Genomic DNA, 23,441 nt, shown 5'->3' on the forward strand with positions numbered 1-23,441 from the left:
CTTCTCTAAAGAAGACATCCGGATGGCCAACAGGCACATGAAAAGATGTTCAGCGTCGCTCCTTATCAGGGAAATACAAATCAAAACCACACTCAGGTATCACCTCACGCCAGTCAGAGTGGCCAAAATGAACAAATCAGGAGACTATAGATGCTGGAGAGGATGTGGAGAAATGGGAACCCTCTTGCACTGTTGGTGGGAATGCAAATTGGTACAGCCGCTCTGGAAAGCAGTGTGGAGGTTCCTCAGAAAATTAAAAATAGACCTACCCTATGACCCAGCAATAGCACTGCTAGGAATTTATCCAAGGGACACAGGAGTACTGATGCATAGGGGCACCTGTACCCCAATGTTCATAGTAGCACTCTCAACAATAGCCAAATTATGGAAAGAGCCTAAATGTCCATCAACTGATGAATGGATAAAGAAATTGTGGTTTATATACACAATGGAATACTACGTGGCAATGAGAAAAAATGAAATATGGCCTTTTGTAGCAACGTGGATGGAACTGGAGAGTGTGATGCTAAGTGAAATAAGCCATACAGAGAAAGACAGATACCATATGGTTTCACTCTTATGTGGATCCTGAGAAACTTAACAGGAACCCATGGGGGAGGGGAAGGAAAAAAAAAAAAAAAAGAGGTTAGAGTGGGAGAGAGCCAAAGCATAAGAGACTGTTGAGAACTGAGAACAAACTAAGGGTTGATGGGGGGTGGGAGGGAGGAGAGGGTGGGTGATGGGTATTGAGGAGGGCACCTGTTGGGATGAGCACTGGGTGTTGTATGGAAACCAATTTGACAATAAATTTCATATATAAATAAAAAATAAATAAATAAAAAAATAAAAAAAACCCAATACACTCAAACAACCATTTGACAAAATATAACCCATTTCTGTAAAAATGTTCAGGAAACTAGGAATAGAAGAGAACTTTCTCAAACTATAAATAGTATTTTTTTTGAAACCTACAGCTAACATCATATTTACTAGTGAAAGACTAAATGTTTTTCCCCTAAGATCAGTAATAAGATGTGGATGTCTGCTTTACCACTTCTATTCAACATTGTACTAAATAAAGATCCTAGCCATGCAATAAGGCAAGAAAATAATAATAATAATAATAAAGACATCCACATTAGAAAAGTGAAATTATCTTTTTTCACAAACAACAGTTGTCTATGGAATCTACAAAAAAAAAAAGAAAAAGCTAGTAGAATAAGTGAATCTGGCAAGGCTACAGAACACATGATCAATATACAAAACTCACTAGTATTTCCACAGATAACAATGAATCATTGGAAAATTGAAATGTAAAAATTATTACCTTTACAATAGTATCAAAGAACGTAAAAGAAATCTAACAAAATATGTTAAAGACCTAGACACTGAAAACTACAAAACCTTACTGAGAGAAATTAAAGGCCTAACCAAAGCAAGAGATACCTCTTGCTCAGAAGACTCAATATTGTTGAAATGTCAGTCTCCACAAATTGATCTAAAGATTCAGTGCAATCACAATCAAACTCCCAGAAGGCTATTTTGTAGAAATTGGCAATCTCATTCTAAAATCCATATGGAAATGCAAAGAATCTAGAATAGCCAAAACAAATTTGAAAAAGAACAAAATTGGAAGACTTGAACTATCTGATTTTATTATAAAGCTACTGTAATCAAGACTGTGTGATAATTGATGTAAAGATAGATAGGTCAATGGAAAGGAAGAGAGTCCAGAAATAGTCCCACACATATATGATATGCAGACAACTGATTTTCAATGAAGGTGCAAAGCAATCTGTAGAGAAAGGATAGTTTTTTCAGCCAACAGTGCCAGACAATTGGATTCCCATATGCAAAAAAAAAAAAAAAAAAAAAAAAAAAAAAAAATTAACTTTGATCCAAACCTAGTAACAGTATAAAAATTAATTCAAAAGGGGTCATAGACCTAAATGTAAGACCTAATATTATACAATTTCTAAAAGAAAATATAGGAAGAATTTTTGTGACCTTGGGTTAGGCAAGGTATCTTAACATTCAACACCAAAAGCATGATTTATAAAAGAACAAATTGAAAGGTTAGACCTAGTTAAAATTTAAAATTTTGTTCTTCAAAAATTACTGTTAATAAAATGAAAAGACAAATCAGAGAGAGAAAATATTTGCACATTATGTATCTGCTTAAAGGACTTATGTCCAGAATAATTCAAAAATTCTTCAAACTCAGTAATAAGAAAACAACCAACCTATTTTTTTGTGGGCAAAATATTTGTAATGACTTTACCAAGAGGTACAGATGGCAGATAAGCACATGAGAATATACTTGACACCATTTGACATTAGGAAATGCAAATTAAAATCACAGCGAAATACCACTACATACCTATTTTAATGGATAAAAAATTTTAAACTGACTACCTCAAGCGTAGATGAAGATGTGAAGGAACCAGAACTCTCTAACACTGCTGGAGGGAATACAGAATTGTACCACCATTTGGGAAAATAGTTTGGCCGTTTTTTAAAAAGTTAAACATACCTGTACCTACCATGTGATTCGGCATTCCATCCCTAGGCAGTTATGCAAGAGAATGAGAGTTTTTGCCCATCCAAAGGCTTATACATAACTATTCATAGCAGCTTTATAGATAACAACCAGAAATCCAGAAGCAACTTAATGCCCATCCACAGCTATGAATGAACAAATGGTGGTATATCCATACAATGGAATACTATCTAACTATAGAAAGAAATTAACTACTGATAACCCAACATGTCTGCATCTCAAAGAATTATGCTTAGTGAAAGAAGGCAGACAAAAAAAGAGTTCATACTTATGATTCCATTTATATAAAGCTCTAGTAAATGTAAATTAATCTATAGTGACAAAAAGCAAATCAATGTTTGCTTGAAGAAAGTGTCCAGGAAGAGGCAAAGGGAGCCCAAAGCAGCTTTTAGGAGTTACGAATGATATATTCATTATCTTAATTGTGCTGATGATTTCAGGGTGTATAGATATGTCAAAACTTATCAAATTGTACACTTTAAATATGTGCAGCTTATTGTACATCAGTTATACCTCATTAAAGCTGTTAAAAAAAGTTTCCTGGCTAACAAACCTCTAATCTCTCACTTATTCCCCATATCTTAAGTCCTTAGATGAGATCTCTTTGGCCTAACCCTATTTCTTCTACTAAAACAATACTTAACAGAGAGAAGGAAGCACATGGATTGTGCTTTTTGGAGACCACTGTAGAATTTTACAGTGGAAGAGTCTAGATGTCACATTGACAAGGAGGGGGAAAAAAGCCAGTGAACTGGGCAAACTGAGTCTCTGGAAGATAGGACTAAATAGAGAAAGTATAATTTTTCTTTTTTACTGGAAATCTAAGCACCAGATTTTGCCATGTGAATATAATCAAGTCTTCATTTCTTATTATGGTAAAAAGACATTTTAGAAGAGAGAATTGAGAGCCCAGAAATAAACCCACACATATATGGACAATTGATTTACAACAAAGCAGCCAAGAACATAAAGTGGAGAGAGGACAGTTTTCAACAAATGGAAAAACTGGACAACTACATGCAAAAGAATGACACCAGACCACTGTCTTACACCATACACAAAAATTAACTCAAAATGGATTAAAGACTTGAATGTAAGGACTGAAACTATAAAATTCCTAGAAGAAAACATGGGCAGTACACTCCTTGACATCAGTCTTAGCGATGTATTTATGGATCTGACTCCAAAGGCAAGGGAAGCAAAAGCAAAAATAAACACATGGGACTACACTGAACCAAAAAGTTTCCACACGATGAAGCAAACCATCAAAATGAAACGACAGACTACTGAATGGGAGATGATATTTGCAAATTATATATCTGATAAGGGGTTAATATCCACAATATATAAAGAACTCCTATAACTCAATGATTAAAAAACAAAACAAAACAAAACATGGACAGAGGATCTAAATAGACATTTTTCCTGTGTTTCTTAATGTCAGATTCCAGATGTGGTTATCTAAGAATTAATCAATCCAGCATTCAGGTCAATCTGAATCTTTTTTTCCATTGAAGAAATCCTCACATGCTTATTTCTTAAACTGTTGCTAAAGGGGAAAAGAAAAAGAGAAAGAAAAAAAGTTGTTCTACCTCTTCTTTTCTACTTCCAGTAAACCTGATAATTAACCTCAGTTTGGGGGCAGATTGTTTTTCAACCCCAAGCAGTTAGCAACTGCAGGTGCCCTTGTGGCACATACAGGCACAAGCATAGTGCCCCAAGCACCCTCACGATGATGCTATCTAAGCACCAATTCCAGTTCAAGCAGGGTGAGTGCCAGGGTCCTTGAGAAGTGTCTAACCTTTCTAACATAATTGTAGGGTCTGGGATTTGTGGTGAGGCCAGTCACTCAGTACAGTGGGCTGTGAAAGTATTTTTCCACTTGTAGAGTTTTGCTTCTAGTCCTAGCATATGATCTCCCTGAAATGCCTGTAAGTTCAACGTAAGGTCATATTCATTATCATTTCCATCCTACTTTACCTCATAAGTGGGTCTTCAAAATTACATACTTAAGCATATTAAGTATCAGAATAATCAAGGAAAGATACAGACATGTATGAGGCAAGTGGTTTCTATGGAAAATAGTTATTAAATGTTTTGTTATTTGGCGCTTTGTTTAATAAAAAGATTTTTTAAAGTTTTTAGAATCTATTATGGACTGGGTCTGTAGAAATAGCCCTGAACTCTTCTTCCCCTGTGAGTAACAAAGTGTATTCCAATGTCTGTTGGGGCAAAGTTGTTCTTGGAGCTCACTCTCCCTGAGCACATTGAATATTTCTCCTCCCTGAGACTCAAATGGAAGGGAACCAAGTTCTATCTCGGGCTTGTCCCCTGCTTCTGTCCTACCATCCACAACCTGAGTCACCCCCTCTCTGTCATGTGCACAATGGCTATTGGGGTGGTGCTATTGGTTCTGAACCAGAAGCTCAGTCTAAAGAGCTTGCAGTTCTAAAACCTTAGAATAGGGCACACTACCTAGCTATTCAGAGCCATGTTCCATGGAAAGCTCTCCTGTCTTATGGAGACCTGATGCAACAGGAGGTGGCTCAGATAAGGGAAGCAACTCCACAGTATATAAGCCCATTGCGTGAGTCACACTCCCTTTTAAAACATTTTCTTAAAATCCATTTTACTTCATATTATGAGGTAAATTTTTAGTTCATTTAAAAAACCAATAAGAAAATGTTAAGGGGAAAAAACACCTTTAATCACAGAAAACTAGGTTTCTAACCAAATGATAAACTAATAAATCAGTGATATCCAGATCGTGACTTTAAATTTTCACTGATCTGTGGTAGCCACCTGGGTAGCTCAGCCAGTTAAGCGTCTGACTTTGGCTTGGGTCATGATCTCACAGTTTGTGGGCTCAAACCCCGCCTTGGGCCCTGTGCTGACAGCTCAGAGCCTGGAGCCTGCTTCGGATTCTGTGTCTCCCTTTCTCTCTGCCCCTCCCCCTCCTTGCTCTCGCTCTCTCTCTCTCTCTCTCAAAAATAAATAAACATAAAAATTTTTTAAAAAATAGATTCTCAGGGGCGCCTGGGTGGCTCAGTCAGTTAAGCGTCCGACTTCAGCTCAGGTCATGATCTCACACTCCATGAGTTCAAGCCCCGCGTCGGGCTCTGGGCTGATGGCTCAGAGCCTGGAGCCTGTTTCCGATTCTGTGTCTCCCTCTCTCTCTGCCGCTCCCCTGCTCATGCTCTGTCTCTCTGTGTCTCAAAAATAAATAAAAACATTAAAAAAAATAGATTCTCACTGATCTTTTAGTCTGTAATATCAACATACATGCCTGCTCACTTTGGCTGACCAAGTGTGGGTCTACATTGCCAAATTAAACATGGAGAGAAAAGCTGGCTTCTAGACAGCCTGCCTACAGTGTTCATTTGAAACAGCTTGTAAAGCAAGTATAATTATGATTGGAACTTCTCTCAACCAAACAAAATTCTCTAACGGGCCATGAGAGATTGAGTCATAGAGAGGTGAAACTGCTAGGTTGATTGGAGTATTACGAGGTCATCAGCCTACCTTCTGCCACCATAAGATGGCTCCACAGAGTCTGCATGCAGCTTGTCTAAAGTACACTATAGCTCAGTGACGGTTCCAAGTTCTGCCTTGCTCCCTCCCTCCCATATCATGCTTTCATCCTTATTCCTATGTCCAAGGACCTCACAGTCTAATTTCATGATGACCAATCAGGTTAAATGGCATAAGCCCTTCCCCCTTCCCTTGGCACTCGAACGTATCTTTCTTCTACTCATCTGTCCGTCCTCATTTCCAAAGCTGTTCCCTATATCTGGGCCTGTAGTCTCATTCATTCTTGTTTTCCTGGAGCCTTACTCTCTTAGTTTCCAGCTCTTTTGCCACAACTTGTTCTCTCTCTACTGGCTTCTCTTGCATTGTCCTCAGACAGGCACGTCGTATTTCTTTTGTCCAGAAAAGATCTCTTGCTGTCCCCTAAACCACCACCTCCTCTCTCATTCATTTCACTGCCAAATTGCTTGTTTTATTACCCACTATTACACCACAAACACTTGAAGGGAAAATTATGACTTGTGATAATTTATGTCTATCAAGTATTAGCACAGTATAAAGCAGTGAATAAGGCACAGACTATTGGAATCTAACAAGCCGGATTCAAATTTGGTCTCACTGGTTACTGTCTAATGACCTTGGGAAGTTACTTAATCTTACTCATCCTCAGCTTCTTTGTTTCTAAATGGGGGAAGAGGTGGTGGGAATGATAATGCTTATCTTCAGAGGATCTAAATAGATATTTTTCCAAAGAAGACATGCAAGTGGCCAATAGGTATATGAAAAGGTGGTCAGCATCACTAATATCAGGAAAATGCAAATCCAAACCACAATGAGATATCACCTCACACCTATTAAGATGTAGAGAAAAGGGAGCCCTTGTGCATAGTTGGTGGGAATGTAGATTGGTGCAACCACTGTGAAAAAGTGGTTCCTCAAAAAACTAAAAATAGAATGACCTTATGAACTGGCAGTCCCACTTCTGGGTATTTATCCAAGGGAGTGAAATCAGTATCTCAAAGAGATAGCTCTAATCCTGTATTCACTGAAGCATTATTCACTAAATAGCCAACATATGGAAATAGCCTAAGTGTCCATCTACAGATGAATGGATAAAGAAAATGTTATATATATAAACAATGGAATATTATTCAGCCATGAGAAAAAAATAAAAAAGGAAATCTTGCCATTTGCAACAACATGGCTGGACCTTGAGGACATTATGCTAAGTGAAATAAGTCAGAGAAAAATTAATTTAGTATAATCTCATTTATATGTGGAATCTAAAAAAGCCAAACTCATAGAAACAGTAGAATGGTGGTTGCCAGAGGCTGGGGTTTGGGGAAAATGGGGAAATACCAGTCAAAGGGTACAAACTTCCAGTTATAAGAGAAATAAGTTCTGGAAATCCAACGTACAGCATGATGACTATAGTTAACAATGCTGTATTATATACTTGAAAGTTACAAAGAGACTAGATCTTAAATGTTCTCACCAAGGAAGAAGGTAATTTTGTGAGGTGATAAAGGTATTAACTAATCGTATTGTGGTAATCATTTCATAATAAATATGTGTATCAAATCATCACATTTTATACCTTAAATTTATTTTTTTTAATTTTTTTTTTCAACGTTTATTTATTTTTGGGACAGAGAGAGACAGAGCATGAGCGGGGGAGGGGCAGAGAGAGAGGGAGACACAGAATCGGAAACAGGCTCCAGGCTCTGAGCCATCAGCCCAGAGCCCGACGCGGGGCTTGAACTCACGGACCGTGAGATCGTGACCTGGCTGAAGTCGGACGCTTAACCGACTGCGCCGCCCAGGCGCCCCTTATACCTTAAATTTAAACGTTATGGGGCGCTTGGGTGGCTCAGTCGGTTAGGCGTCCAACTTCAGCTCAGGTCATGATCTCACGGTTTATGAGTTCGAGCCCCGCGTCAGGCTCAGAGCCTGGAGCCTGCCTTGGATTCTGTGTCTCCCCTCTCTCTGCCCCTCCCATGCTTATGCTCTGTCTCTCTCTGTCTCTCAATAATAAATAAATGTTAAAAAAATTTTTTTTAATTTACACATTATATGTCAATCATATCTCAATAAAACCAGATAAGAATGATGCCTATCATACAGTGTTGTTATGGAGAGTAAATGAAATTATGATTCTAAAAACCCCTTGCATGGTGTCTGGCACATAGTAGTTGCTCAGAAAGGCTGGTTCCCTTCCCACCTCCACTTACGGTAGGGATTCAGTGGATTGAGTGACCACATGGTCTCCTGCATATATCAGGACATCATTCAGTGGCGTGGCATCCAGTTTTTGTTAAGTTTGGGTCTTACTCTTTTCTTTGCCTTGTGTGTTTCAGGTTCACAACCAGTATCCAACTGAGTTTGAATTCAATCTCTATTACTTGAAGTTCTTGGCTTTCCACTATGTGTCTAATCGCTTTAAAACATTTCTCCTGGATTCAGACTATGAAAGATTAGAGCATGGTATGTGTTTGCATGCCCTTGTTTCATATTTTTTGATAGTTTTTGTGTGTTTTTTAAAAAAAATTTAATGTTTGTTTTTGAAGGAGAGAGAGAGAGAGAATGAGCAGGGGAGAGATAGAGAGAGAGGGAGACACAGAATCTGAAGCAGGCTCCAGCTCTGAGCTGTCAGCACAGAGCCTGACACGGGGCTTGAACTCATGAGCCATGCAATCATGACCTGAGCCGAAGTCAGAAGCTTAACCAACGGAGCCACCCAGATGCCCCATTTTTTTGTGTTTTTAATTGAAAACTCCAATAACATAACTACCCCCAAATGTGGCAAGGCCATTTTAGGATTTATAAAAGTAGACTAGGTAGGAACAAGTGCCCAGATTCTGAGATTATGTGCTGTACTAGCTCTTAGGGACTGCAAGTGGTCTTCCCTGTAGCACCTTTGAAAGGTGAAATCTGCTTACTATTTTAATATCTCAAAGTGGTATCACCGTTTGAAGAGAAACATTTGACCTAGTTTTTCCATCCCAGGTACACTCTGGTAGGAAAGGTGCCTGCCCTTGGAGGCACTTTGCATAGCAGTAAAGGCTCTGGAGGAAATAGAACAGGATTAAATTCTAGTATTCCCAATACCAACTGAGTACTTTGGACATGTTAGGTGCCTCTCTGAGTTTCTTCAGTTTCCTCATCTTTAAAATGAGTACAATAATAGCACCTACCCCTTTGGGCCATGATGATCACATTAGGAAATATTTGTAAACTTCTTAGCACAGTTTATAGTGTATAATAATAACTCATTAAATTTTAGACATCTCCATCAATATTATAATTTTTAAGAGCAGTAATACTTGTAAAGAGTAGATTTTAAAAGTCAGGCGGCCCCTGTGAAAACATTCCCACAGGGATTTTACATTCTGTTGTTATAGGGAGAAGAGAAGGGAGGATGTACAGGATCTTGTTAAGAAGACAACAAAGAAAAAAATCAGCTGTTTTCAGTATATGTACCTGGATTTTCATAAAGAAGACTCTTCTAGTAGCTGAAAATATTTACTGATGTTCTCAGTTTATAGTTTACAGTATGTCTTGGGACATACTGCTTTCCAGTGCATGCTGTTAAAATTGTCTAGTGTGATATTTTATACTGTTGGGAAGGGAGACAGCACTGGTTCTTATTTATACTTCTAGACCTTTGTTGACTCAGAATTGTCGTTCCACACGTCATAATCAGAAACTTTATAATTTCTTAAGCACCCATGGTTTGGGAAGATATGAAGGAAAGCTGGTTACAAGAGACATTGGAGTCACTTGGAGAACTTTTAAAATATCTGCTTGGACTCATCCTCAGAGATTCTGATTTAATTGGTCTGAGGCAAGACCTAAGCATTGGGGGTTTTTAAAGCCCTTGATTTTTCCAATGTGTGGCCAGGGTTGAAAACTACCACACTGGACTCTGCAGTTAAAAGGTAGACTAGAAACACTAATTAGTCTTGGGGGCCTCTTACAGGATTTTGTGCAGAGTTGGGCTTGAGACCATCTTTTCTGATAAACTGATAAGATGCTTCTTGACTTTTGACTGAGTCATTTCATTCAAAGCAAGACAGCACTGCTAAGGAAGGCACCCTTCCTGGCCTTTTAAAGAAATAACCTCCTGGGGCTACTGGGTGGCTCAGTCAGTTGAGCATCTGAATCTTGATCTCAGGGTCATGAGTTTAAGCCCAGCATTAGGGTCTGCACTGGGTGTGAAGCCTACTTAAAAAAAAAAAAAAAAAAGAAGAAGAAGAAGAAGGAGAGGGAGGGGGAGCAGGGGAGGAGGAAGAGGAGGAGGAGAAGGAGAAGAAAGAGAAGAAGAAGGAGTGCCTGGGTGGCTCAGTCTGTTAAGCATCTGACTCTTGATTTTGGCTTGGGTTATGATCTCACAGTTTGTGAGATCGAGCCCTGCATTGGGTGTTGCATTGACAGCACAGAGCCTGCTTGGGATTCTCTCTCTCTCTCTCTCTCTCCCTCTCTATCTGCCCCTCCCTTTTTCACACAGTCTCTTTCTCAAAATAGATAATAAAACTTTTGTTTTTAAAGCTTATTTTAAAAAAAAAAAAAGTGAGCTCATGTGAGTGACACATTGACTGTTTGATGGGTGCAAAGATAGGATCAGAAACTCCCTGAAGCACCTCCCCCACCCACTACATTTGGCTTTTGTTAAGTCACTCAAGGATACAGACCACACCCTTCTATCATCCAAAGTCTTCATGACCATGATTTGCAGTATATAAATTACTAAATAAGAAAACACTTTAAATGGCTTCATAATGAACAGCCAACGACTGAAAAAAGAAACATAAAATTATGTTTTTAACTGAACTTCATCACATAACTCTAAGTCCTTCCCATTTCTCCTGAAAAATATGTAGAATGACTCCTGGCATGGAGCTCTGTGAATCTAGATATAGATGTAGGATATAGATTAGAAGAGAGTCGCTATGTGCTGCTAAATACTTGGGAAAACCTTACCAGATGTTTTCCTTCCATTTGGGTTTGTTTCCATATAGCTGTGAAGTTCATTCGTATCCTTAGCTTTGCGGTCACCACCTAAGGTTTCTGCACATACATTGCTGTTCTGAGAGCTGTAAGATATATTTTGCTTTTCATCTGGTACATGCATCATAGTTTTAGGCAAACTGTTGATTTATTTGACTTTTGTTGATTTTTTTTTGGGGGGGGGGTTGATTTACAGGAACGTTGTTTGACGATAAAGGAGACAAGCATGCCAAAAAAGGAATTTGTATTTGGGAGTGTATTGATAGAATGCACAAGAGGAGTCCCATTTTCTTTAATTATTTATATTCACCAATGGAAATAGAGGTACAGTAAGAAAGCATTTATGTTTCACTTTCTGAGTATCTAGTGTTAAAGTTTTCCTTACTTTTAAGTATATATAAGCTGTTTAAGCTTTTTATAAACATTGGATTAGGAAGCTATTTAAAATACCAGAAGCTATTTAAAAATTTGATATACACTATGGGTTTGGGTTATGATGGAATACAGACTGTTCATCATATTCTTGACCACAAAAATTAGGAGCTGGCCCCCAAAATCTAGGAGGGATAACTTCAAGAAAGTCAAAGTGAGGCAACTTTCTCCAGGAAGAAAGACCAAACAAAACTTGAAACCTCAACTGGTTATCTAAGCTGAAAAAATCTAAAATACTTTAGAAAAGATTTCCCTAAGTCCATTTATACCAAAGCTGTGGAAGAACCCCTATGGAACGCCGGATGTTTGGAGCCCAGCTCAAAAGAATGACGTCTCAGGGGCAACCATGCTCTGTGATGCACATCTATGTGAAGTAAGCTCTGGGATGGAACAGACTGGTTTGATGACAAGTGAGAAGTATCACCTCACTCAGGGGCAGGAATGCCCCTGCCCTGGGTCCCATGCATTAGGACCCCATTCTGGCCTTTCTCCAACTATCCCCTCCTCATAAAATGAAGACCACAAGAAACAAGGGTATGTGCTTAGATACCCTTTCTTCATCTAAACCATGTACCCAAAATTTCTTGCCTAAATCCAAGTTGCTCACAAAGCTACTTCTTCCAGTCTGTCTCCCAAGCCGGTGCATGTTCCCTTCAGCCTCAAGGGTGCCTAAGAAGTAGCTGTTTGGCAGGTAGTAGACCAAGTTTAGTTTTGTGGACTAGGGTATGTATATATATATATATATACACATTCATAAAAGACCTCAGAATATAGGACAGAGCCAAGGTGAGAGGAGCAGGGGATTAGGCCAAGGACTGGGAGCTGGGACCAGCTTTCCCAGTGCCACCTTGGGCCTTGGTATAGAATTCCAAGGAGTCCAAGAATTCTCAGTTTGAGCCTGGTCTTCCAGATCATTAGGAAGTTATATTTACCAAGGTAGGAGGAGAGATATATTTTATTTAATAGTTTATCTTGATGTATAATATCTAAATATTTACATATATGGTATTTGAATCTCCATTCATGCTCTTGCCCTGGACCCTGCAAATGTTAAGGGCTGACCTGCCAGTAAGCTGGGGTACTTTGAGGTCAAGATGAAACTATATTTCAGAATTTTCTTTGAACAGGCCCTGAAGCCCAGTGTAAATGTCTCCAGCCTCAAGAAGTGGGATTACTACACAGAGGAGACCCTTTCCACAGGCCCTTCATATGACTGGATGATGCTAACCCCCAAGCACTTCCCCTCTGAGGACTCTGAAGTGGCTGGAGGAGCTGGCCCCCAGAGCCGGAGGAGAACAGTGTGGCCCTGCTATGATGATATCAGCTGTGCTCAGCCCGATGCTCTCACCAGCCTTTTCAGTGTAAGTCAGGCCTGTGTAGACATGCACAGAGGGCAACAGGGGCCCTGGTAGTACCCGAGGCCTCAGAAACCAGGCTAAATTAAAAGTGGTTCGCACACTTCCGGACATGGCTGTCCTCACTCTGAGCCAGTGTGATACGTAGCATTCCAGGAGAATGAGGAAAACCAAATTTGCTCCCCAACAACAGTAGGGGACCAGGCTCAACTACTGGAAAAGGGTCTCAAAAAAGTAAGTTTTCTGGCATTATGAGGAAGCAATCAAGCAAATGGAGCAATTTGCAGCTTCCCAGCTGTTTTAGCTGCCCAACAGCCTGAGTCAGGCCTGGGTTATGGCTTTTGTGGGTGCTCTACTTCCTCTGGTCAGAAGTGTGGGTAGTTGATGGCCTGATGGGAATACTGCCAGCGTCTCTACAGAGAATATTCTGAACTGAAACAATCCCAGCAGTAGCCACCCTGCTGAGAGCAGCAGCCCTGAGGAAAGGGTTTGAGCCCTGATATGGGCCAAGCAGTTCCTGAAGAGTCTTTGTGCAGTCTTGTGACTGGGAGGAGTGTGCTGCAGTGAAGGCGTCACAGAGGCAGCTGCTCTGATCCCCAGCTTCCTTGTCCCGAGGAAATTCCATTCTTTGTGCATTTCTTGGTTCATTCTTTCCACATCTGGTTTTAAATCAGCAGAGTTAGGGGTTCCTCTGTCAAGGACAGACTCCTACCTCAGCTACTAGGGTTTGGATGCCAGCCCAGTGATTGGCCTTTTGCGGTGGCCATCAGATTCCCTCTGGGCTAGCCAAAGGTGAAGGTGTTTGGGATACATATTTTATGTCTTTATTTAAGCTATTCTGTACAAAAAGGCCTGATTACAGATCCTAATAAATCATCTTTGCCATAGTGCATCATACCAGCTAGAGTTCACACCACTGCTGCTGGCTTGGGAGACCTCTGAGGCCATTGACTTCAGCTGCCCTCTGACCATGATGTCCATTGGGGCCCAGTACAGAGGAGATGTGGCTCTGGGACACGTCCTGATTTCTATGAAATACTTACTATCAGAAAACTCCTTTTTATTACTTTGCAGGAAATTGAAAGATTGGAGCATAAATTGAACCAAACCTCTGAGAAGTGGCAGCAGCTGTGGGAAAGAGTAACTGTGGACCTTAAAGAAGAGCCCAGAACAGACCGTGTGAGTTGGTAAAATCCTTTGAGGAGCTACTTCTGAGCTTTTTGAGGGTGCTAGGTCAGGTAGGGCCCGCTGCCACAGGTATCCCAGGTGAGTTTATGGCCAAAGAGAAGGGTAGAAAGGGAGGGGTCATGCCCTGGAGGTCCAGGGCAGAAAGTTCCAAATGACTGAATAGTTCCTGAGTGTCTCACTTCACCGCAGTGACATAATACTTGTGTTTCAGGGCCCCGCATCCACGGAAAATTACTGGGTTCTTTTCTATCTGTGTCTCTGTGGTTTCAGCTGATTTTCTACCACGAGTGGGGAGGGGAACACCCGGACCGTATTTGCTTCAGAGAAATAACCAGAGAAAAGAAAATATTTTTAAAAGACAAATTATGCTACTTTCTGTTGCTCACACCCCCTTTTCTGTTTCTGAATTGAGAAATATTTATTATAAAAATATTTTAAAAACAGAGGCACGTGGGTTGCTCAGTTAGTTAAGCGTCCCACTCTTGGTTTCACCTCAGGTCATGATCTTACAGTTCTCAAGTTCGAGCCCAGTGTCGGGCTCTGTGCTGACAGTGCACAGCCTACTTGGGATTCTCTCTCTCTCCCTCTCTCTCTGGCCCTCCCCTGCTTGTACTCTCTCTCTCAAAATAAATAAATCAACATTAAAATTTTTTAATATTTTAAAAACACTCTGTTTTCTGTTTTTCACAACCCCCCTCTCTGTTCTGATTTAAACTTTTATCAGGCATGTAATACGTGCAAAAGACTGTGCTGAGCACCCTGTACACTTTAGCCTCCCACTTACCCCACAGTGAGGGAGTGGTGTCCCTTCTGATGTGTGAGGGGACAGGCACCATCAAATCCACATCACACTAGCTCCAGATGCAACAGAAGGACAGATGTGAATGTTCAAAAGAGCATTTCAGAAAGAAGGAGAGGTCAGCAGGGTCCGATGTCACAGCAGGGCAGGGAGAATCGGGTGTAGAAGAAAGCCTCTGGCATGGTAAGAAGGGATCCTCTGGGCACTAGCTGTTGCCTTCCAATGGCAGTTCTGGAGCTACTATCAGGCCACAGGTGGGTGCTGTCTTACTGCTTTAATTCTCAGAAAAATAAAATACTTTCTTGATATTTTTGCTGGTTATGAAAGTGAGATATACTTATTCTTTTAAATAAGACAATACACAAATAGTTATAAACAGAGGACAAAAATCACCCACAATTTAAAACCTAGAAATAAACCACTAAGCTTATTGTATCATTCAAAACATACATATAAAAGGGATTTGCCATACATACTATTTATTTATTTATTTATTTATTTATTTGTTTATTTATTTTATTTTATTTATTTTGAGAGAGAGAGAGAGAGAGTAAGCAGGGGAAGGGCAGGGAGAGAGGGGAGAGAGAATCCCAAGCAGGCCCTTCACTGTCAGCATAGAGCCTGACTCGGGGCTGAATCCCACAAACTGTGAGATCATGACCTGAGCTGAAACCAGGAATCAGACACTTAACCTACTGAGCCACCCAGGTGCCCCCATACATACTATTTTTTTAATTTTTTTTTAACGTTTTATTTATTTTTGAGACAGGGAGAGACAGAGCATGAACAGGGAGGGTCAGAGAGAGGGAGACACAGAATCTGAAACAGGCTCCAGGCTCTGAGCTGTCAGCACAGAGCCCGATGCGGGGCTCGAACTCACAGACCGCGAGATCATGACCTGAGCCGAGGTCGGCCGCTTAACCAACTGAGCCACCCAGGCGCCCCTATACATACTATTTTCAAACCTGCTTTCTTTTTTACTTACTATGAGGCATACATGGCCTCCCATTGGTCACTGTATATAAACCAGCATGGTAGTTTTAATGGCTTCTAGAATTCCATTGATGGAAATATTTTTTTAACCAGTCCCCTAATGATAGACATGTAGGTTGTTTCTGAATTTTTTCTTTTATAAACAACTGCAGGATAAACCTCTTTGTACATATACTTTGTGTATTTTGCTCCAGTTTTCTCTTTGACATAAATTTTCAGAAATGAAATTATTGGATTAGTTGCTCAATAAAATCTTTGTAAAACTTTCCTAGCTCTTTTTTTTTTTTTCACTTAAAATGCAAATGTATTACCTTCTATTTTGGGGGGTGGAGGGGTGTGTTTTTTCCTGAAGTATAGTTCTTTTTCAGCCCCAGAGACACCCTTCAGGCTCCCCAGGAATTGTGTCTACCAACCTACCTTCCTATCAGAAGAGGTCTCTGCTGCACCTGCCAGACAGCAGCACGGGGGAGGAGCAGAGTGCCAGCATCTCCCCATCCAATGGAGTGGACCGGAGAGCGGCCACGCTGTACAGCCAGTACACAACCAAGAATGACGAGAACAGGTGGGCACGCTGAACCCTGCCTGCGGCTGCACCACAGGCCCTTCAATCAGCCAGGCCTGTGCGGTACTGCCTCCTATAAACTTAAATGGGTTTGCCACATAACTGGGTTTGCCTCGATTCTTTCTTTGTTCCTATTTTAAATGTGTCAAAGGGGTCTTTAAAGAGGAAAAATCAAAATTACAACTAAAATAATGCCAAGAGGTTATAGCTATTTGTGGTTGAGTCCTGATTATCGTTATCTCATGTGTGTCAGATCTCTTGAGGGAACGTATGTTAGTCAGCACTTTTGTGGTGGCACACGTCAGAAGGCCAGCTCGTGCTAGCTAGCTCAAGCAAAAAGGAATTTACTCACGTAGACTGGGAGGGCCAAGGATGTGCCAGTTTCTCACATAGTATCTTCAAGCTTCTGTTCATTTGCTGGCTCTGCTTTCCTTGTGGGTTGCATCATTCCCAACATGGCACAAAAGATGGCTACCGTGAGCTCCAAACCTCACAAATTTGGTAATTCCAGCAGAAAGAGGCAGTCTTTCCCCCATAAGTCTAGTAGAAAAATTCTGGAGAGAATTCTGATTGCCTTTTTGGGGGACTATCTGAGAGAAAGAGAGACTTGACAGACAAAAACAACAGACATCCTCTTCACAGTACTTTTTAAATGAAAACCAAAGTTAACTGACCTGTCATCATTTCTTCTAGGTCCTTCGAAGGAACACTTTACAAAAGAGGGGCTCTGCTGAAAGGTTGGAAGCCCCGTTGGTTCGTGTTGGATGTAACAAAACATCAGGTAATACTGTCAAAGCCTACAGAAATCACTTTTCTCTAAGCTAGGCTCAGTCCCTGGCTGTTGTACAACTCTAAACAGACAGACACATCCCTCATGTTCAGACAAGACCTCACATATGCTCCCTGTGGGCTTCTTCAAGGACTCAGCATGTCCCTGAGTTAGGGCAGTAGCCTTCCGAGGGAAGGTCCAAAGTAGCTCTGCCTGATGTATACAGGCAGAGGCAGTGACACTGGGGCCCAGAGCATTAAGAGCACTAGAACTCTGCTTTTCATGCTCAAATATCTTCTGCTGCCTGCTCTTAAAACCCAGGCCAGGAGAGGACCTGAGCTTTTCAGTGGGTTGCATTCCACATGCATATATAGAGCCTGTGCTTGGGAGCAGTCCTCAGAATACAGATTACCTTCATTTTTGCAGCATAAAGCATCCATTCAAAACTGAGGGCATTAATTTATTTGACAAACATTTATTGCTCATCATGTACTGGTTACTAAAGAAAGCATCATTTTCCCTCAAAATGAGAGCAACAGTGGAGAGAGGGGGCCCTGAAATAGGCCGAAGGGGCTATACCCACTCAAAGAGGGAATTCTCACTGAGCAAGTACTAGCCTGGACCTCACTGGCCATGTTGGGAAGTCCTTTGTCCATTGTTAGGTTCTTAGCTATTGCTACAGCAACCCCTGCAATTCTTAGTATCATGATCTTTGCTCCAGTAATCTCAGGGGTGAGGGATCCCTACCCAAACCTCCAGCCCCTCCATACCCTTCCATGGTGACATTCTCATGGTCTCCAAATATTCTGACTGTGGGCCTCACTCTACCTTGGAACTGACTGCTCAGCCTCAGGCAGAGGGGTACACATCTTGATTCTCAGTGCATTCATTTCTAAAATGGACTCTGCTGAGAAAGATACAAACTAGTACCCCTATACAGTGCTCTGGTCGTACGTGCACCTAGGAAACTCTTTCCAGATACAGATTTGAAATGGGGATCACATTTCCCTCTGCTCAGGGAATTTCATAAAAGTTACACAGTCCCTGTGGAAGAATATAGAGAATTTATTTACAAATATGCAATGGAAGCCCTTGGTGGGGGGGGGGGGGGGGTGGAGGGGGTTGTACTTTAAAATAACAATGTGTCTGAAATCATAGAGCCTACACTGTGGAGAAAAGTTCCATTAAACCACTAAATATAACATAGGACAATGTCATAATTTTTCTGTAATTTACAGTTACACCAAATTATACTTGCATTCTTACCAATCTTTTGGATTTAACACGAAAGGTATATAGTTTTTCCATTTAGACCTACTTATACCATGCCTGACTGGAGAGACAGAAAAGTCTGAGGCCAGAACCACAGTGACAGAGGCATCAGACCCTTTCCTACTGTGTAAGTTAGAGAGTGAAATCCAGACTCATTTAGTTAGAGAGTGATATCCAGTCCTGGCACATGATAACCACTCAGTCAAATGGTGAGCTATTTATTGTTTTTCAAAAATCAATTTAAATGTTTGTTTATTTATTTATTTATTTTGAGAGAGAGATTGAGAGAGTGTGTGTGTGTGAGTGCAAGCAGGGAAGACAGACAGAGAGAGAGAGAGAGACAATCTCAAGCAGGCTCCATACAGTCAGCACAGAGCCCGATGTGTGGCTTGACCCCATGAACCCATGAGATCATGACCTGAGCTGAAATCAAGAGTCAGACATGTAACTGAGTGAGCCACCCAGGTGGTGCCCCTCAAAAATCACTTTAGATTTACATGTGGTTTGGCAACTTGTATTTTTTATATGGTATATCTTGAACATACTTTCCTACCAGTTCATATAGATCTTCCTTATAATTTTTGACAAGCTATATATAGTAGTCTGTATCACTGATATAATTAACCAACCATCATTTAATTAACCAACACCCCAATGAAAGACAGATACATCTTTTCAGTTTTTACCTGATCAAAACAGTGCTGAAGGAAACCTCTTTATGTGTATCTCTGCATGCTTGTGGGATTGTTTCTGTAGGATACATTTCTAGAGGTGAGAAGGTATATCAATAGGCATAAACATTTTAAATTTTAGATGATATTGCCAAATTGTCCAAAAAGTTTCTAACAAATTATATTTCCACTAGCAATGTTTGAGAATACCTAGTGCCTTGCCCTCACCGTGAATATTTCTTAATCTAAGTGAAAAGTGAAATCTTACTGATTACATCCCTTTTCTTTCATCAGTGAGGTTGCCCATCTTTTTAAATGTTTATAGGTCTTTTGCATTTCCTCTGTGACTTACCTGTTGAGATTTTTTTGACCATTTTTCTACTAAATTGTTTATCTTTTTCTTATCAATTTCTAGGAATTCTGCATATTTTTCTAAACAACCTCTTTTATATGTTACATATATTTTTTCCAATTGTTAGCTGACATTTAGTTTTAGTTTTTAACATGTAATACTTTTATTCATTCGAATTTCAGAAAAATATGTCTTTTTCCTCCTTTCTGTCAGCCACCTAGTCCTCGTTCCGAAAATCAACAGTGTTTTTATTTTCTTGCTTATTATTTCAGACACAGTTTAGCAAGGTACAGAGGCAAGTATTCAAATACATTTTGAAAAGTCATACCATTTTCCTTTTCTGTGTCTCTTATTTCCCATCTGTATCCTTTTGGTTCCAGCTGCGATACTATGACTCAGGTGAGGACACAAGCTGTAAAGGCCACATTGATCTGGCTGAAGTAGAAATGGTCATCCCTGCTGGCCCTAGCATGGGAGCCCCAAAGCACACGAGTGACAAGGCTTTCTTTGATGTAAGTGGATCTCACTACATCTCACTAGAAAACCTGGCTCTGTCTGTACATGATTCCTTAAAATCCATCCACCTCCAAGAATTATGGGGCCTCAGAGCAATTGGTGGTGACAGATGATAACCCCTTGGCTATGGAAATTGCTCCAGAACTTGAACTTAGCACTCGATCCCCAAACCTGACATCTCCAAGCTGTCCATCTCCAAGCTGTGGTGCGCTGCTTTGCACAAAGGACTCCTTTACTGGGTGTCCAGCCATACATGGAAGCAGATGAATTCCTTGATAAAAACATTGTTAGTTATTTTACTCACCACCTATTCAAGAACAGACACTACTTCCCTTTGGATCCAGTGGTCTTCATGTTTGACCATCCATAAAAATTGTCCTTAGTCATATATGATGACTGTTGGTCCTAACATCTTCAACAGCCCTTAGGTGAGCCTTGGGGCATTTGATGGGCCACATGATAGGGTTCTCATCCAGTTCCCATAGCCAAGCAGGGTTTCATAAAGAGCACAGCCACACTCAAGGGCTCTGCTCTGGCTATGAGGCCATTTACCTGATTCCGGGCTTCCAGTGTGTCCCTAACTTAAGCCTTTAGAGAAGGGGATGGAAAGAGGACAAGAAAGACAACTTCTTGGTGGGGGTGAATTTCCGGCTTCCCTGAGGAGCCCAGGGAGCTGCACTGCACTGCTCCTGGTACAGTGCATGGGAGAGGCCCGAGGCTCCTGACCCTCCTCCTTAGGAGTAAGGCTCTCCTAGTATGTCTCCTTTTTCTGCCAGTGTCATTCTATTAACATCTGCTGTGACTCTGGGGACCAAAGAAACAAAGTGACTATAATGTCAGTGACAGTATGGTAGCGGAAGAAAGAGAAAACAGAGGTTTTGAAGCAGTACGGAGGGGAAGTTCACTGAGATTGATTCACACACTTGCCCAAAGCCATAAAACAGGCCTGCCCTTCATCTCTGCTTCTGTTCATTTGGTTTTGTAGCTCAAGACCAGCAAACGTGTGTATAACTTCTGTGCCCAGGATGGACAGAGTGCCCAGCAGTGGATGGACAGGATCCAGAGCTGTATCTCTGACGCCTGATGCCCATGGTCAACCCAAGCAAAAAAGAGGGAGGAAAGCCTCGTGCTGTCAGATAGAATAAAGTGCATGAATCCTTGAGGAGCTGACAGCTTCCTCTTTGGTTCTGAGGAGTCATCCCAGGCCTGAGGTTCTTCTGCCCAGTCTTACCCAGTGCCCTCTTTGAACAATTGCTATGTCTGCTTAGCCTGAATGAATATGTCACAGAGGTCTGGTCAAGAACCCCAGGCACTCCCTGTATCTTGCACTAGGTTGTTCTAACAGGGTCTTAGTGGTTAGGGATCAGAAGAATGCTTCCTGAGCCATCTGTCACCCATCCCCTAGATAAATGGTTTCTATTTACTTGAGTCCTTCTTGATGAAACTAGATCCTTTTTGTTCCCCAAGGTCATAATTTCCTTGGAGAGCTTTCTGACTAGCAAAAATCAAAACCCCGCCAACACTATCTCATGTTCTGCACAGAACAGATTTCCCAGCAGAATAGCTCCTACTCCTACTGCCTGACCTTAGAGATGCTCAGCTATCTGGTGCTGCCAAAAGGTGCTTCCATAACCCCTGCTCAGCCATGGGGGATCACAGCAAGAACATGAGTGCTCAGTGGCAGACGAGGAACACGCAGGATTCTCCTGAAGGAGAAAGACGGTCCAGGGAATGATGCAACAATGACAAGGCCAATGCAGGAAAATACTACTTTCAAAACACTGAATTTTCTAGGCCACAGGTGCCCTGAGGATCCAGGACTTTGTGTTCCTGTGTATTCTTCTGTTCCCTGACAGCTCCTTACACAGAATAACATGCAAAAAGCTGAATGCACTAACTCACAAACACTTGCACTGAACTCCTAATGAAGTGAAGGTGTTGGAAAGACAGAAGCCAGCTGTCTACAAGCACATTACACCTGTGCCAGGGGCTGTGTCTGTGGCACAATCAGATACCCAAACAGCACTTGTGCACGTGAACAGTAAGAACTGTTTGTAGATTTTCTCTACTTTTGATAACCTTGTGTTTGTTCAGCTAAAGATCCGAGGAATGCTGTTTGTTCCCTGTGAGGAGCAGCAGCATCTCTGCTACAGGCATTGAAGCCCAACTGGAGTCAGAGGTAGCTAGATCGCCGTTTTGAAATGTTAATATGTTAAATACCAAACTAATATTTCAAAAATATGTACATACGATTTCTATATCCTTGTTTTTCAGATAGCCTACTTATAATTTAATATAAAAGTAACTGATTCATGCATAAGATTTCAGTAATGAAAATAGTTCCCTTTTTAAAAAATAAAAAAAACCACTTTGTCTTTGTAGATGAAAAATAAATCAGATTTTCAAATTTAAAATTACCTACACGCTAGGAAATAGACCTGTGTTAATATATAAGAAATTGGGGATAATAAGAATGAAGGATTTTTCTACCATTTTCATTTTATAAATTGCCACCTGTGAAAATGATTTTTGCACATTATTTGTATTTTTTCTTTGTATATGAAATAATTTTTTGTACTTTGTAAAATACGGAGCCCATTGTACCTTCAGCGATTTGAGACTGTATACAGTGCTTCTTTTATAACTGGATTCTTTTAACTTTCATAAAGGTTACATGCCTTACATGCACTAACCACCCCGAATTAAATTTATTTCTTAAGAAAGAGCATCCCTCATTTACTGTGAAATAAAACTCATCGTGTAGTGCGTAGCACTAAGCAGGCAACATTCAGGATTTATATACAAGACTAAAAGCTCAAGAGTAAAACAGCCCATGTGGTGCCCTGGTTCTATTAATGCCATCACTGCCCTTTGCATAGAAGGTTACCAGAGACATTGGACAAACTGGCATGAGCTTCTGGGTTCTGGACGTGCTGCTGCAGAGTTTAGGTAAGAGACCTGAAGCCACTATTTGTGCTCTAGTGAGCTGTGTGAAATTGGTGAGGTCCTTTACATCATCTGGGTCACAGTTTTGCCACCTATGGTATGTGACAGTTTGTGAGAATTTTAAGCAGGATGAAGTGAACTCTGGTTGGGTGGCTGGTTTTTCTGCTTCAGGAAATTGTTAAATAGCACAAATGGGGATCAGTGATTTCAGTTCTGGACAGCACTTCTAGCTAAACCCTTGGAGTTTACCTTGGGGACCTTAGCTACATCTCAACATGTAGCCAACAGAATGCACATTCTCATCTCGGGGCTGAACCTCTAAGTCTGTTGATATCCAGGAGCCCTCTCTGAGGGCAAAAAGGGCCCGTTGAGCCTTCAGATCTTCTCAGTCTAGAGGGCTCATGTGATCCAGGCAAGGGTTGGTCCCAGGCCTCTCTTCTTAATGGCTGGTCCTGGGACCTGCCATTCTGCCCCTGCTGTGTCCCTGAGTT

The 23,441-nt window shown here is 40.9% G+C and overlaps 1 protein-coding gene across 3 annotated transcripts in view; it reads left to right on the forward strand.

The window, feature by feature from the left end:
• SBF2 (SET binding factor 2) overlaps nucleotides 1–22,727 on the forward strand; it is a 490,797-nt gene extending 468,070 nt beyond the window's left edge. For all 3 annotated transcript variants that reach the window (XM_086678004.1, XM_086678005.1, XM_086678006.1), the window contains 8 exons: nucleotides 8,446–8,572; nucleotides 11,292–11,419; nucleotides 12,655–12,888; nucleotides 13,957–14,061; nucleotides 16,231–16,424; nucleotides 17,118–17,205; nucleotides 19,869–20,000; nucleotides 20,990–22,727. In XM_086678004.1, coding sequence (XP_086534130.1) covers nucleotides 8,446–8,572; nucleotides 11,292–11,419; nucleotides 12,655–12,888; nucleotides 13,957–14,061; nucleotides 16,231–16,424; nucleotides 17,118–17,205; nucleotides 19,869–20,000; nucleotides 20,990–21,088 — 1,107 coding nt within the window. In that variant the 3' untranslated portion in view covers nucleotides 21,089–22,727. The remainder of the gene's footprint in view (nucleotides 1–8,445; nucleotides 8,573–11,291; nucleotides 11,420–12,654; nucleotides 12,889–13,956; nucleotides 14,062–16,230; nucleotides 16,425–17,117; nucleotides 17,206–19,868; nucleotides 20,001–20,989) is intronic.
• Nucleotides 22,728–23,441: the final 714 nt, after the last annotated feature.

Source organism: Puma concolor, chromosome D1 (assembly GCF_028749965.1).
Source record: "Puma concolor isolate L17-30 chromosome D1, mPumCon1.1.hap2, whole genome shotgun sequence".
Lineage (NCBI taxonomy): Eukaryota > Metazoa > Chordata > Mammalia > Carnivora > Felidae > Puma > Puma concolor.